The following is a 14,923-nucleotide window of genomic DNA, read 5'->3' as shown; positions in this document are numbered from 1 at the left end:
TGTTTTTGTTATGTGGGAGCCAATGGCATGCTATTGGCAGGGGTGGGTCTGGCCAGCCATGTAGGTGGAAGGGCGTCTTTTTCTGTCCTGCAGATTGGGTCACCCTGGTACATCACCTCATGTGTTGTCTAGGGATTTCTCTGAGGTTCCACCATGAGCTAGACTTTGCTGCCACTTCTAATTTGAAATTGAACCTATTGTTGGACTGGTCCTGAGTGCTGGGATCCCTCAGGCTATATGTCTTTAGGATGTGTTCTGGGTCTGTCAGTGCTCTGGCAAGCCTACAGCCTCCCTACACAGGCCCATAAGCTAATGAAATAGAGCAAGCTGGAGGTCAGCGGGCTTGGGTCAGTTGGTGGGATGGCCAGCAGCCTCCTGGCAACAGAAGTGGTGAAGAGGCAAGGAAATAGTGCCAGAAAGGGGCGTTGCCCCTGGGTGAGAGCTCAGACTGAAGGGGTGGAGAAGGGGCGGGGCCAGGAACCCACTGATAGGAATTGCTCACTCTGTGAATAATTAACTCAGCCAAAGTGGGTGACCTAGGAGGAGGGCTCAGCTAACAGGACCTTTGGACTCCAGGCAGAGCATCCAGACGTCCGGCGTGTGGCCCGCAGAAGAGAGGGACATGGCTGGGTGGCAGGCCTGGGCTCTGAGGACTGGAGTGAGATCTGGCAGCTGTGGGCCTCGGAAAGTCTCCTGGGACTGGCAGATGGTCCATTCTTGCAGTAGCAGCTGTGGGGTCCGCTGTCCCTGAGCCATCAGGGGCTCCCTTCTCCAGCTTTGCAACTGCCTCACTAGTGCTTTCTTCCCCCCAGGTGGCTATGGGTGCCAGGTGGACCTGAAAGCAGTGGGGCATGGCTGTAGCCCTGCAGGTTTTGCCTCGCTTGGCCCGACCCCCATTACGCCCACTCCTCTGGAGGGGCCCAGGGGCACGACTGGCCAGTGGCATGGCCTTGGCAGAGCATGCTAGGAAGCTGTTCGAGTACACTGTTAGTTCAGTGCTGCCGGGCCCCATGATGCACCGAGCACTGTCCTTGGACCCTGGCAGCGGGCAGCTGAAGGTGCGGGATCGGAGCTTTCAACTGCGGCAAAATCTCTACCTGGTGGGCTTCGGCAAAGCTGTGCTGGGCATGGCAGCTGCAGCTGAGGAGCTACTGGGCCAGCATCTGGTGCAGGGAGTGATCAGCGTTCCCAAGGGGATCCGTGCTGCCATAGAGTGCAGTGGCAAGCAGTAAGGAGCTTTGGGGGGCTGCTCCCCACTGTCCATCTGGAAGGGAACCTGGGCCCATACTCAGGCTGGATCGGGGCCTCCCTTCCTCACTAGCTTCCCTTTTCTACTGGGTCTGGCCTGGTTCCAGGATGGGTGTCAGCAGGCCTTCTTGTTCTTGCCCCTCTCACTTGTACAGCTGGGAAATTAGATGGGAGAAGAGGAGCCCACTCCATCTCTTACTCTATTCTCTCTCTCCTCAGGGAGATGCTACTGAAGCCACACAGCCGTGTCCAGGTATTCGAGGGTGCAGAGGACAACCTGCCAGACCGTGATGCACTGCGGGCTGCATTAGCCATACGGCAGCTGGCCGAAGGTCTGACAGCTGACGACCTGCTGCTTGTGCTCATCTCAGGTGCGGTGCCAGATTGGCTCAGGACAGTTGGATGGGTAAATGTCAGGTCTGCGAGAAACCATTGGTCTGAGCCCCCAGGGTCACAGAGCAAGTAAGGCAGTGAGGAACTGTGGCTGTGCCTGAGATGGCCCTGGGCCAGTTTGGCCTCCCCTGAGCTATGGAGTCCTCCCCTTGATTGACCAGTTTGCGGACCATGAGAGGGCACACAGGGAGCACCTAACTCAGAGTCTTGCAAGGAAAATGTCAATGCTCTTGCTGCTGTCTGTACCAATATCACCTGAGGCTAGAACCCAGGTCTCCAGCCCTCATGGAGCCCTCTCCTTGTTCCTCTGCTGCCCCATCCTGTGTCCCATCTGCCCCCTACTCCAAGATCTTAAGGAATAGTTCTTCCAGTACTTGCTGGGACCTGGACTACCCCAAGGCAGAGTACACACTCAGGTGCTCAGTCCCCAGGGTGTGGTGACTGCACACATTCACTGCATGCCCATATAGAGGCACCCTAAGCCCACCTTTCCGGCCCCCACCCTTTTCCTAATGCATTCACTGCCCTCCCGCATCCCTGGGTGAGGAAGTTTCTTTGCTGCCCCTCTGCCTGAAGTCCTCGCTGTCTCTGCAGGTGGGGGCTCGGCGCTGTTGCCGGCCCCCATCCCACCCGTCACCCTGGAGGAGAAGCAGACACTCACCAAGCTGCTGGCGGCCCGGGGAGCCACCATCCAGGAGCTGAACACCATCCGGAAGGCCCTGTCCCAGCTCAAGGGCGGGGGACTGGCTCAGGCTGCCTACCCTGCCCAGGTGTGTGAATCACTTCTTAGCCAGGCAGCCCTGGGTTGGTAGAGCCAGGCCCACATGTGCCCAGCAGGTGAAAGCCTAAAACGGTATAGATTGGCAGGGACCTAGTATGGAGTTCACAGAGCCATCAGAGAGGGACCTCAAAGAGGGTGCGGGGGAGTCCACATGGCCAGGTATTCTGCTAACCCACTTGAGAGGAGTTAGAAAGGGGCGGGGAAATGCACTGGTGGTGTAAAGTGTGTGGATACATGGGAAGGGGCCATTTGTCCTCAGCTCTGGGGTGAGGACCAGGCAGGACTGAGCCTTGCGTCTTTGCCCCCTTCCCAGGTGGTAAGCCTGATTCTGTCAGACGTGGTGGGAGACCCTGTGGAGGTGATTGCCAGCGGCCCCACTGTGGCCAGTGTCCATAACGTGCAAGATTGCCTGCACATCCTTAATCACTATGGCCTCCGCGCTGCCCTGCCACGCTCTGTGAAAACCGTACTGGCCCGGGCCGACTCTGACCCTCGTGGGCCACACACCTGTGGTCACGTCCTCAACGTGATCATTGGCTCCAATGCGCTCGCACTGGCTGAGGCCCAGCGGCAGGCTGAGGCGCTGGGATACCGGGCTGTGGTGTTGAGCGCAGCCATGCAGGGCGACGTGAAAAGTGTGGCCAAGTTCTACGGGCTGCTGGCCCGAGTGGCCGGAGCCCACCTCGCTCTGCCCGGCGCTGGAACCTCTGTGGAAGACGATGAACAACTCCGTGAGCAGGCGGCTGCACTCCAGCTCCCAGACCTGCAGCTGAAGGAGGCTCTGGAGGTCGTGTCGGGGGCTAGGGGCCCCGTGTGCCTGCTGGCTGGTGGCGAGCCCACAGTGCAGTTGCAGGGCTCGGGCAAGGGGGGCCGGAACCAGGAACTGGCCCTGCGTGTTGGGGTAGAGCTGGGACAACGGCCACTGGGGCCCATTGATGTGCTGTTTTTGAGTGGTGGCACTGATGGGAAGGATGGGCCCACAGAGGCAGCTGGGGCCTGGGTTATGCCTGAGCTTACCAGCCAGGCCACCGCTGAGGGCCTGGATGTGGCCACCTTCCTGGCCCACAATAACTCACATACCTTCTTCCACCGCTTCCAGGGTGGGGCCCAACTGCTGTACACAGGGATGACAGGCACCAATGTCATGGACGTCCACTTCCTATTCCTGCAGCCGCGGTGATGACATAGGTCATGTTTTGGGAGTCTAGAGAAAGCCTAGAGGGCAGAGTCCTGGGGCAGACCAAGGTTGGTCCCCAGGGCCTCACCAGCCTTAGGGCCCCTTCTCTCCTTGGCTCTGTCTGCATGGTTGGCCCTTACGTCTCCCACCCAGGGCTCCTGCTTCACGTCCATTTCTCCAACCAGAGTGGAAGGATGGCGGCTCTCTCCCACCCTTACTTTCAGCCATGGCAGCAGGTACCCCTGAGACCAGGACAAGTCTTGGCCAGTTCACTGTTCCTGGAATTCCCTAGATAGCCCACTGCTGAGCACCCAAGCCTGTTTTCTCTGCAGGAGAAACAAGGACTGAAAATAAAAAAGACCACTCTGTGGGATCTCGATGCATCTTCTTTCTGCTCAAGGGAGCTGCAGGGGGGCTACAGCCACAAAACCCAGGCCCGATAGGAGTTCCCCACATGCTCTGCGCAACACACTTGGCACTTGTTTCATTTCAACAGGAGCCTGGGAGGGTTAAGCCTGGCTCCTGACATGCTCAATGAGAATGAGCAGAGACCCCAGGGAGGACAGGCCTAAGAACTGCAGTCCATGGGGTCTGGGAGGGACTGGCCACCCATCCAACAGTGACTCTCCTGAGTGGCATCCCTACCCCGGTCTCTAGTCTCTGCCATATGCCTCACTGGGTGCCTGCTTGCTACCTCCCACCAGGGTCATCCCTCCTGCTTTGGACAGCCCTTAGTCACAGACCCTACCTTCTTTGGCTGAGCTGCCCTCTATCAAGGGGCTACCCCAGCCACATAGGACATTGGACTTTGTTTCCTTGTGGCAGCCCTTTCCCCAGGCAGAGTACCCCCAGTTCCTTCAGCCATTCCTCTAGGGACAGTCTCATTCTTGGTACCAGCCTTGCTATGGGGATCTCCACTACTGGGATGGTGGGTCAGTGCAGTGATGGGGTCCAGCAGCCTCCTGCCCCTCCTATTACAGCTGGTGGGGAAAGGGCCAGTGGGGAGGAAAGCAACAGAGGAGGGCTCCCTTGGCCAGGTCAGCTGCCTGTGCTGAGAAAAGGATGGGCCACTGTCCCGGCTCTCCTTGGGCCCCCTTGCTCAGTATCCAAGCCCTCCGCTGGCTGCCCCCGCCGTGCGCCACGGCTCCAATCCCTATATGAGTGAGCAGTAGAATCACATAGGAATAAAAAGCCATAGAGAACAGCGAGGCCTGGGGCTGCTTCTGCTGGACCCTCTGCCACCCCAGCCATCCCCTCCTTTCTGAAGGTGTGAGGGGCTCTGGACCAGAGCTGGCACCCTGGGAGCAGCCTTCCTTCCCCACTTGAACTCTGGACAGCCCAGCTTGCAGACAGTTCATGACCTGGGGACAGCACATCAGGCAGGCTGGGGATTGAGGGAGGTGAGCAGGTGAGCTGGGCTCTGAGGCCAAGGAGGTTTGGGGAAGAGGGGAGTTTGCACCACTCTGATGCAGAGGCACCAGTTTCTTCTGTCCTGCATGGAGTTTCTACTGACTAGGGAGGTCATAGTTTTAGGGGATATTGTCTCCACATGGCATTGCCTATGTGCTGGTGCTCCTCTAGCAGCCTCCAGATATGCCCTGTCCCTGCTTCAATCCTTGCTCGCGGGACCATGAGTATTAGTACCAGGTGTCAAGTTCCAGGCAAGAGCATGAAAGGAGGGCTGGGCAGAGGACCTGTGCCATTTCCCCAATATGTGTATGTGTGTGCATGTTGGTGTTGGCATACCGAGAGGGGGGATGCATGTTTGTGTGCACAGATACTCAGCACAAGAGCTATGCTGTGGCTTGTGTGCATGGCTGTTGACACACCTACTGAGGGGTTGGGCGGGTGTGGGGCCTTGCCAGAAGCTCCCCCTGTGCCACCTTGGTCCCTGCCCTTTGTCTGTTTGTGGGGACTGGGAGGCTGGGGGCTGGACTGAGCCTAACCCATTAGATTTGCTCATTTTGTAGCCCCGAGATGAGAGAATATATTTGGCCTCAATCTAAATGAAAATACGAGATAAACCCTGCATGGTGAGTGTTCAATAAGACTCATTATTTGCTCCATAAATGTCAAGTATGGGTCATAATGATTGCTCCCATCTCATGGCTCTTGGCTCTGTCTCTCCTGGCTCAGATTCCTGCTGCCCTCACACCCACCTTATCTCCATCCCCGGACTCTTCGTGGCCCTGCTGGAGCTTTTGTAGAGTGACTGTCACCCTTTGCTGCTGCTCTCACAGGCCCTTCCATTCTCTGAAATTGCCATAAACTGAGAGCAGCTGGACAGTGAGCCTGGATAGCCCTTAGGTGTCAGCTAATCCAAATTCCTTTGTTTTATAGCTGGAAAAACAGAGAGGGGAGGTGGCCTGTCTGGAACTACACAGCAAGTTTGTCACAGAACCAGAATTAGAACCTGGTTGGGACCTACTTGACCATCCTTTGCGCACCCTCTGGAGCTCAGAGGGTCCAGCTAGGGCTGAGTCAAAGCCAGGGGTCCAGCTACGGCTGAGTCAAAGCCAGGGACCCACTCCTGCCTCCCTGCTGCCCCTCAAGGGCTTAGGGATGATGATAAGACCACACTTGGCATCTTTAGGGATCCATAAATCAGATTTGTCAGACCCTTTTGGCTCAGATTGCACAACTCCGTGTGTGCATATGATTTGGAAGGAAACCACATGCAGTTGGATAGTGGGCTTTTATACAAAGGTGCTTGTCTGCATCTGTACACACATCTGTATATGTGTGCATGGGGATGTGTGGGCATGTGTGTCCAGTTGAACCCACAACCAGTCACTGAGCCAGCCTCTGAGCTGTGCTCTGTTCCATGCCAGGGTAGAGACACAGTTTGGTGTAATTAGAATGTTGGGGATAAGGTGAAGCAAGATAGGCCAGGAGGCCATAAAGGTTGTCACAGGCCAATTGGCAAAGGGCCTTGTGTGTCTGGCCAAAGGGATTGGACTTCACATTGACAGTGGCGACAAGCCTCACGAGGATTTTTGGCGAGGAGTGATGCCAGGAGGCTGTTTTGGGACTTTGATACTGAGAGGCCTTCCTTACTGCAGGAGTGGGGGATAGGGCATGCAAGGAGGTAGAGGAGGTATCACAGGTGGGAAAGAGGTATGTCGCCAGGCTCAGGAACCCCTTCCCACCTCCCCTCTGCAGCTTCATCCAGCAGCCCTCAGCCAGCCTAGGCAACCTTTTAAATGCTCACTTTGGAAGCCCTGGCTCAACGCCATTCCCCCCCCCCCCCCCGGAGTAACCTAGCCCCTCTGTCCCTGGGAATGCCGTTAGGGTCTTGAGGATTTAGGGGGCAGAGAGGCTGGGCAACTGGTGGACACTTTGGTGAACACAGGTACCCTGTTCTCATCTAGGAACTCATCAGGGTGGCAATTAAGAGTCTTAGGTCCTTATCCTGGCCTTAGTTTTCTCCACTGACTAATGGGGACAACATCCTTGTCCTGCTCACCTCTCTGGGGAGGTGTCAGCAGCAGATGGATCTGGGTAAGAAACCTGTGCCAGTGAGGGGCTCAGGGAGGGATGAAAAGAAAGGAGTGCCCTGGCCAGTGTGTCTCCGTGGTTAGAGTGTCATCACGTGCACTGAAGGGTCACAGGTTCGATTCTTGATCAAGGGCACATACCTGGGTCGCAGGTTCGATCCCCAGCCTTGATCGGGGCGTGTGTGGGAGGCAACAGGTCCACATGTCTCTTATATCGATGTTTCTCTCTCTCCCCCCCCCCCCCCTTCCACTCTCTCTAAAAATCCCCAGGTGAGGATTAATAAACAAAAAGAAGGGAGAGGTACTGACCTCTTCTGAGAAGCTCAAGGAGCTCTCAGCTCAGGGAAACTACCTTGGCCAGGCAGGGCCAGGCTTAGAGCCAGTAAGGCCTGGTGTTATTGACTAAGACCAAGTGAGTGACTGTTGTCCTCGGGTCCTGGACTGGCACTAGCGAGGGGTGGTATTTGAGTCTTTAATGGCTGCTGGGGTGCACAGTGCCCTGGGAGGTCACAGAGCCAATAGGGGGGTTGTAGCTGGAACTAGAGTAAGTTGACCCAGCCTGGGAGAGAGCACCCTCGTATCTCAGGAAAATAGGCAGGGCAGCCTGATCTCTCTGGATCTGAATCATGTGAGGGACATGATGAGGCCCAGACCCGGGTGTGGAGACCTGGCTTAATCCCAGGCCAGGAATCTTTCGGATGAGCTGTGAGAGGATTTGGGATGTGCTAGGGGAAGACAGGGGTTGTATAGGGGCGGGGGATGCTGACACACCTTGAGTGGTGGGGAAGCCAATGACTTAGGCAGACTGCCACATGAAAGATAGGGCCAAGGAGCTGTAGTGTGCTGTGCTCAGGCCAAGAGGGATGGCCTTTCTCCCTGAGACAGGGGTGTCTGAGGGTCAGCCCCTCCCTGGGTAACCACTGGGGCGAGTCCTGAGGCTTTGCTCTCCCACTTTCCCTGGCTTAGGCTGCACTTGGGCCTCTAGTCTAGAGGCTGGATGGGGTAGGCTAGAGATGGACCACCTCGGTCCTTGAGATTAGATGCCCACATCTCTGATTCTACTTTTATCTGGGAGGGGTAGCTGCCTGCTCAGATGAGGAGGCTCTGGCCAGGGAAGAGGGTGAGAGAGAGTTAGGCCCCAGAAACAGGTGCCCCATTTGCCCAGTCCTAGAGGGACAAACATCCTTAGCAGCTCTGCTCATAGGATCACTACCCACTATGATCTTGTTCACTGCTGGCTCCCTGAGGTCCAGGGAGCTGTAGGACCTAGCTCTGCCCTGGACAGAAAGTCAGGGGCTGCCCCCGCAAGATGCACCCCTTTGGGAAGTGCCCCCCCCCCCGCGCCCCCGGCAGCCAGTGGAGCCATCCCGTTGGCCTCTCTGAGGAAAGGTGAGCAACACACTCTGCCCTCATCTAGCCCAGCTGCTGCTCCATCCCCAGCTCAGCTGAGAAGGGGGCGGGGCTCCTGGCAGTGGCTGCTGCCCCTTCCATCCACTCCCACCCACCCGTCCCAGCTTCAGTGTCTCGGGATCTTCTCACAGCCCTGGGGCATCTCCAATAATCACACTTGTAGCCTCACTCAAGAGCCAGGGCTATGTCTCCACCTATCCCCCAGCCTACAACCATTCCAATCTGTCCAGCTCAGTTCACCCCAGGAAGCTGACCTCGAGAACACCTGGGCTCTGTCCTGAAACCCTACTGTTTTGCAATCTGGATAAAGCTATCCTAGGGACCCTGTCTGGGGAAGCTGGTCAGAGACTCCTAGGGGAGGGAGAAGTGCCCCTCCCCAGTGTGGCTCTGTGGGTCTGGTGGTCAGTAGCTTGGGGTGAAAGCAGCCAGCCTGTGGCAGGGGCAGATCTCTCTTCTGTCTATACCCTCGACCTGGGCAGTGGGAGCAGCCCAGCACGTCCCTGTCCTACAACCAAAACCCCAACTAGGGACAGGCACTTGCAGGGGTCACAGCCCCACTGACAGCACCACAGCCCAGCCAGAGGCAGGGTTCGCAGCCCGGGACTCCCGGACAGGGCATACATTCAAACCTTGAGGAGTAGCTGGCTGTTCCAGGCAGCCCAGCCCCCGCCCGCCCCGTCAGGTCCCCCTGAGGGTCTCCCTCAGCCAGGAACACCCACAGAAGCCGGGCACTAGGGCAGGGACAGAGCCTGCTAGCTCCCTAGCAGTTCTGCCCACCCCCTGCCCCCCGCCGCCCCCCCCCCAGGCGGCCGGCTGCCCCTCTGCCCTCCGCTCCTACTGACCACTGGGGCTTGTGCAGCTGGCACTCGGACCGAGGCTCCCACGGGCCTGGACGGAGAAGCGTCTCGGCTGCGCCGCCCGCGCTCCCCACCTGCGCGCCCCCGAGGTCCCGCCGCCCGCCGGGCGGTCCCGGCTCCCCCGGCTCACCTCGGCGGCGCCGCGTCCTCGCCACAGGCGCTGCGGTGTGGGAACTGTCCCGAGGAGCCGGCTCTCAGCTGAAACAAAGAGGTGGGGGAGAGAGAGGGGGGCAGCGGAGAGGGAGAGGGTGAGTGAGCGGCGAAGGAGTGGAGGCTGGAGGGGGAGAGACGGGAGGGGATGCGAGAGAGGAGGGAGGGGCGGAGGGCCGAGAGCGTGCGCGAGGGAGAGAGCCCGACTCCCGCGACCCCAGGGCCGAGCGCGGGGTGGGGGGTGGGGGTGAGGACATGGGGGAGGGGACGAGCCCCCGAGCCGAGAGCTGCTTAGAGGGGCGGACGCGGGGCAAGTGAGGGGGCGTGGGCAGGAGGGGGTGGAGGCAGGGCTGCAGGGGGCAGCAGCCGGGCTGGGGGGCGGGGCTGGGCTCGGCGGGCATCCCGCCCCCACCGTCCCGCGACCCGGCCTGGCCTCGGAGCGGGCGACGGGCCGGGCAGGGGACCGGCCGGGCGAGGTGAGCAGCGAGGCGCTGGGCTGCGGGGCTGGCCGACTGGACGGGGCCAGGACAAAGGCGGGAGAAGAACAAAGGTGTCTGACTGGAGGAATCAGCCCGTGCTGACCTCCGGGTGCCGCAGTCTGGGGCGTCCCAGGCAGCGTCCTGAGCGGAAGGCAGTTCCCCTCCGGGCAGCCCGGGGTCCGAGGGCGCAGCCTAGGGTCAAGGGGAGAGGGGCCGGGCTGTGAGAGGGGCGGGGATCCCCTTCATTCCGTGAGAGCTGCGAACACACCGAGAGTGACCACACATCAGGATGCTGGTGTCACTGTCTCCTTGGGGGAGGGGATGGTGGATGGGGTCCAAAGCCGGACTGATAACTGGGCGGGGAGGCCCCCTTTTAGGGAAGACCATTGGGGGCCCCAAGGGAGGGGGGCCAGGCTGGTGGGTGCAGTAGGCCAGAGGAGGAAGGGAGAGGGGGGCAGGGCATAGGGAGGAGAGGAGGGGGCTGCAGAGGTGGGTCCAGAGCTGCAGCCCCTCCACAAGCTGGTCTAAAGCAGAGCCCCCCTCCACACCCCACAATCCTTGGGCTGCCTGATGCAGACCTAGTGAAGGATGGAGTAATGAGCCTCTTCCCAGCAGCTGCCCTTCTGCTGCAGGGCACTGGCTGTGACAGGCCAGGGCACCAGGGCAGTCAGCTCGGGCAGCTGGGCACAAGTCTGCGATAGTGCTGCTGGGGGCAGGCGAGGTAGGGTAGGGTGGCCTTGCCCATAGCTGTCCCATCCCTTTCTACTCCAGGGCACACTGCCCTGGGCCGGTCCAGGCTCCTCTCATGCTCGGCTGCACAGGAGGCCTTTCTAAGCCTCTGACCAAGGCAAGTTCCCTCGTCCCACTGGAGACTCCTCAAAGAAATTCCAGAGCACCTACATTCTCTGGAGAGCAGAAGGGGAGGGAGTCGTGGGCGGAGCCTGGAGCTGCCACAGGGAGAGTGGGAGAGAGTCAGCCCCCATCCCGCCGCTATATTCCCCTTGGACTCTGCCGGACCCAATGCCCTACCGCCTCCTCAGGGAAGCCCTCTGGGCCTCACCAAGCAGGGCCACATCCACCCAGCTGCCTCCTCTTGTAGCCCGGAAACCCATGAAAAGAAAGGACTTTCCTCCTTCCCTTCTTTCCCCCCTTCTTTCCTTCCTTCCCTCCTTCTTTTCTCCTACTTTTTATTTAAAAATAATTTAAAACTTACAGAAAAGTTGTCAGAATAAGAATAGTATGACACCCATATACCCATGAGTCATATTCAACTATTGTAATATTTTGCCTCACTTCCTCTCTCTCCATATATATATACTGTGTGTATGTGTGTGTAGTCATACATAATTTTTTTCCTGAGCCATTTGAGAGTAAGTTGCAGACATCACAGCTGAAAAGACAGCTTCTTATCTGTTTCTGTCTCCTAGAGCCAACCTGTGGGAGCCCAGACCATGTCGTGTGGAATGAATGAAGGCCTGGCACAGGCAACAAATGAGTGGACATCATCCACTGGGAGCCTGAGGCCTGGGAACTGAAGGGGCCTGGCCGAGGCCACCTTGGACGTTGGGCCGGTTTAGGGCTAGGTCTCACATCCCTCTCGTTTTGTTCTCTCCTCCAGCCTGGGAGGCAGGGAGCCATTGCCCACTAAAGTGAGCATGTGGTGTTTGCTGGGTGTGGAGCTGCAGCATATGTCTGCAGAGATGGCAACAGATGGGTGGGGTAGAGCTGGGAGAGCAGGGATGCCCACGCTTTGGCCTCTGGGCACACTCGGGAAATTGGGCACTGCCTGGCTTTGAGTAGGCTTGAGAAGACCCAGCTGCTGGAGGCCCCAGCCACAGTGCCAAGGACTTGACCTCTTGCCTTTGGGACCCTCCCCACAACTCCATGAGAGACAGGGCAGGGAGGGGGCCCCTGCTTGACAGCTGGTCCATGCTGATCAGCTCAGAGAGGGCAGGATGGAGGCTGTGGTCATACTGAGGCTTATATAATGGTTCCTGACACAGGGCTGCCATTCCTCTGTGTCCTCCAGTCCTCCAAAAGGGATTGAAGTCCCATCTGAAGGCCATCCTTTGGATGGCTGCTCTCTTATCCCTCCTAACCCCCACCTCAAAGTTATGGTTAAGATGTTTTGCATTTAAAAACCATACCTGGAAAGATGATCTGAACTCTGAAACCCTGATTTCCTCTTTCTCTGTAGGTGAAGTCCTCCTCCTTCAGGAAGCCCTCCAGACTTCCTCAGATCATCCCACCTCACATGGCTTCTGGGGAATGCCAGCCCTGTTTATTCCTTTTCTGGTTCACACCGACATTGCCCCCAGGGCCTAGGGCTTTCTCAGGCCCTCAGCCTTTCTCCCTCCCACTGCCCCAGGCAGGGCATGTAACTGATGTCCCATAGATGATTGACAAAGACTCGATTAGCCCTGCCTAATGAGTCCCTCTGATGCCGCTGTGCCCAGTACGTCTGAGAATCCATAGGCTCTGGGCTGGCTGAGGTGGGGGTGAGCAAGGAGAACCACCTGAGAGAGGAAAAAGGCTTGTTCAAGACCACCAGCCTGTCAGGATAAAGGCAGACCTCCAGCCTGGGTCTCTGACCCACCTGTTCAGCTTCCTCCCCTGTCCAGGGCGGAGCCGAGGGTCCTCACTTCATGATCACAGGACTTGCTGAACTAAGGGAAAAGACCCTCATCCTTCTTCATTCTCCCTTCCTGCATCTGTTACCCCCAGCCCACCCATGGGACAGCCCAGGGGACACTGGTTTCCTCTCCCCCTGCCCAACCCCCCAAAGAAATTTCAGCCAATTAGCACATACAGTATTTACTTAATTAGGGTAATGACATAATTAGTATAACGTGGGCTCCATCACATGGCTTCAACATGCAACTAGGAGCCGTCAGTGGGAGGCGACATTGTGAAAATGCTCATTCAAGTTTGGTTCCAGCATGGAGGCCACAGCAGCTGCGTCTGCTCAGGAGAGAGGCGGGAGCGGCTGCTGTGTGTACGTGTATGTGGGGTGACTGCTGGTAGCTGACAGCAGCCTGGGACAGGAGAGTCAGCAGCAACAGAAAGGCAGTTTCCAGGGCTGATGGAGTCCCTGACCAAGCCTCTCCCATCACATATGGGCACTACCAACCCCCACAATCCCAGGGCAGGGGCTTGGCTGGTGTGGCTGAGATTGGGGCCCTGAGTGTTTTAGGTCCTTCTGTCCCCATTCGCAGGCTTTCTCTTCTCTCTTCAGGGCTTTGCTGTTCACAGGAACCACTGGCCCTACGTGGTGGCACTACTAGGTCACACACTGGAAGGTCTGGGATGACTACGCTTTTCCTTATTGGACTAGTGAGGAAACTGAGGCTCAGGGCAAGAAAAGTGGTAAAGCCCATCGTGGCAGTGCTAACCCTAAAAGGCATCCCAACATGGCTAGAGATGCCTTAAGCCCAAGCAAGTCACCCTCAGCTTTAGGGAGGTCTCTTTTCCCCATGGAGGGGGCAGGGGTGCCTTTGGAATCACTTGGTGGGGGTCCCCAGATTCCTGCTCCCTCAGCCTTTTCCACCCTTCCTCTTACTGCCTTCAACAAAGCTGGAAGGCAGGGCCCTGACTCTCGGAGACCATCCACAGCCTTTCCATCAGTGAACCTCACAGCTTTGAGGAAGGGGTGCAGGGAAATGAGAGAGGATGGAAGTCACTGCCACCATTGTGCATATAGGGAAACTGAGGCACCAAGGCCTCAAAGAGATGCTGTTAGAACTGAAATCAAGTCTCAGCAACCCTACTCCCTGCCTGGCTGGATCACCAGGGCTGATCCCTTCCCCCAGGCCTCAGTTTCCCTGCGTGAAAAGAGAGTCTATGATCCATAGTCTCAGATACCTTGGGTGTGTCCAGAGTCTGTGCAAAATGGGACCCAAAGAACTTGACATCTATCTTCCCTCCCTCCAAATTATATCATCATAGCTATCCATCCTTTTGTGTCCCACCTGTGCCCTACCTGGGGATTAGAGGGAGATAGTTCTGAGTGGCAATTCTGTGGGTCCCAGTCTAGGCCCCCTGTCCTTCTAAACTGGGTAGCCCCTGTCTCCTGTCCAGGAGGCCTGAGATCTGACCTTCCCACTCAATGGTGTTCCATTTTATACTCCATACCCCCAGCTAGCTGGACCCTGCTCTTAACCGAGCTCCTCCCCAGATCTAGAGCCACGTGGTCAGGGTGAGCTGACTTGTTTGCTAATCACTGAACTATGGGCCAGCCACCTTGGGTCTGGCTCCTGGGGCAGAATGGGGAGTGATAGGCAAGCAGAGATAAGGGTCACCACCTCCAGGAGCTTATGGCCTCAGGGTCCAGACGGACGTAGGCCCAAGGAGTCTCCTCCAAGGGACAGGCAGAGATAAGTGCCAGGAAGAGCCAAGGCCTAGGGTCAAACCAAGCATAAAGTTCGAACAAGCAGAGGTCTCAATCCTCTCCCTCACTGGTCAGAAGCAGCACCACAGGGCCTGGGGAGGCAGGGATTTCAGTCCACAGCCAATAGGGAAAGGAGCACTTCAGCTGGTAGGACCAGTGTGAGCAGAGGCTGGGAGGCCAGAGTAGGATGTGGGGATGCCATGCTCAAGTGTGAGGTGTTTGAGTGGGCCCTGGGGAACTCAAGGAAGGGGGTAGGGACTCTGGCTGTTTGAAGGAAATTTGAGGCATTCCCTCAACATCCATTCAATGAAAAGTCCCTAATGAGTGCCAGGCATATGGTGTCGTAGACTAAGAATTCAGTAGGGACCGAGACAGATGAAATCCTTGGCCCAATGTTGTCTCTTCTCTAGTCATGGGAGACAGGATAACAACAGTGCCACGCAGGTGCCATGCAGAAGATCCTCACAGAGTGATATGCTAGGAGACCAGGTCATGGGACCAGGAAAGTCTGCAGCGACATTTAAGCCAAGATCTGAGGGATCTA

General features: G+C 57.6%; 1 protein-coding gene and 2 long non-coding RNA genes across 6 annotated transcripts in view; 1 reads left to right on the top strand and 2 right to left on the bottom strand.

The window, feature by feature from the left end:
* The window catches only part of LOC308567757, a 319,467-nt gene extending 318,826 nt beyond the window's left edge, over positions 1-641 (bottom strand). For 3 of the 4 annotated variants that reach the window (XR_014000369.1, XR_014000370.1, XR_014000371.1), the window contains exon 1: positions 503-588. This is a non-coding gene — a long non-coding RNA (uncharacterized lncRNA). Of the gene's footprint in view, positions 1-502 lie in introns of all 4 variants that reach the window. The other variant, XR_014000368.1, reaches the window with a different exon arrangement.
* GLYCTK (glycerate kinase) lies at positions 573-3,972 on the top strand. The gene is made up of 4 exons (XM_081159619.1): positions 573-1,228; positions 1,468-1,619; positions 2,236-2,411; positions 2,736-3,972. Exons 1-4 carry the CDS (start codon positions 852-854, stop codon positions 3,600-3,602), a joined length of 1,572 nt encoding a protein of 523 aa, XP_081015745.1. The 5' UTR covers positions 573-851; the 3' UTR covers positions 3,603-3,972.
* LOC308567759 lies at positions 2,405-9,669 on the bottom strand. Its single transcript, XR_014000372.1, has 3 exons — positions 9,494-9,669; positions 3,503-3,587; positions 2,405-2,486 (listed from the first exon to the last, which is right to left on the bottom strand). It is a non-coding gene; the product is annotated as an uncharacterized lncRNA (long non-coding RNA).
* Between the last annotated feature and the right edge of the window lie 5,254 nt (positions 9,670-14,923).

Source organism: Miniopterus schreibersii, assembly GCF_964146895.1.
Source record: "Miniopterus schreibersii genome assembly, chromosome: 15".
Lineage (NCBI taxonomy): Eukaryota > Metazoa > Chordata > Mammalia > Chiroptera > Miniopteridae > Miniopterus > Miniopterus schreibersii.
This window is presented reverse-complemented; position numbering and strand designations above follow the sequence as displayed.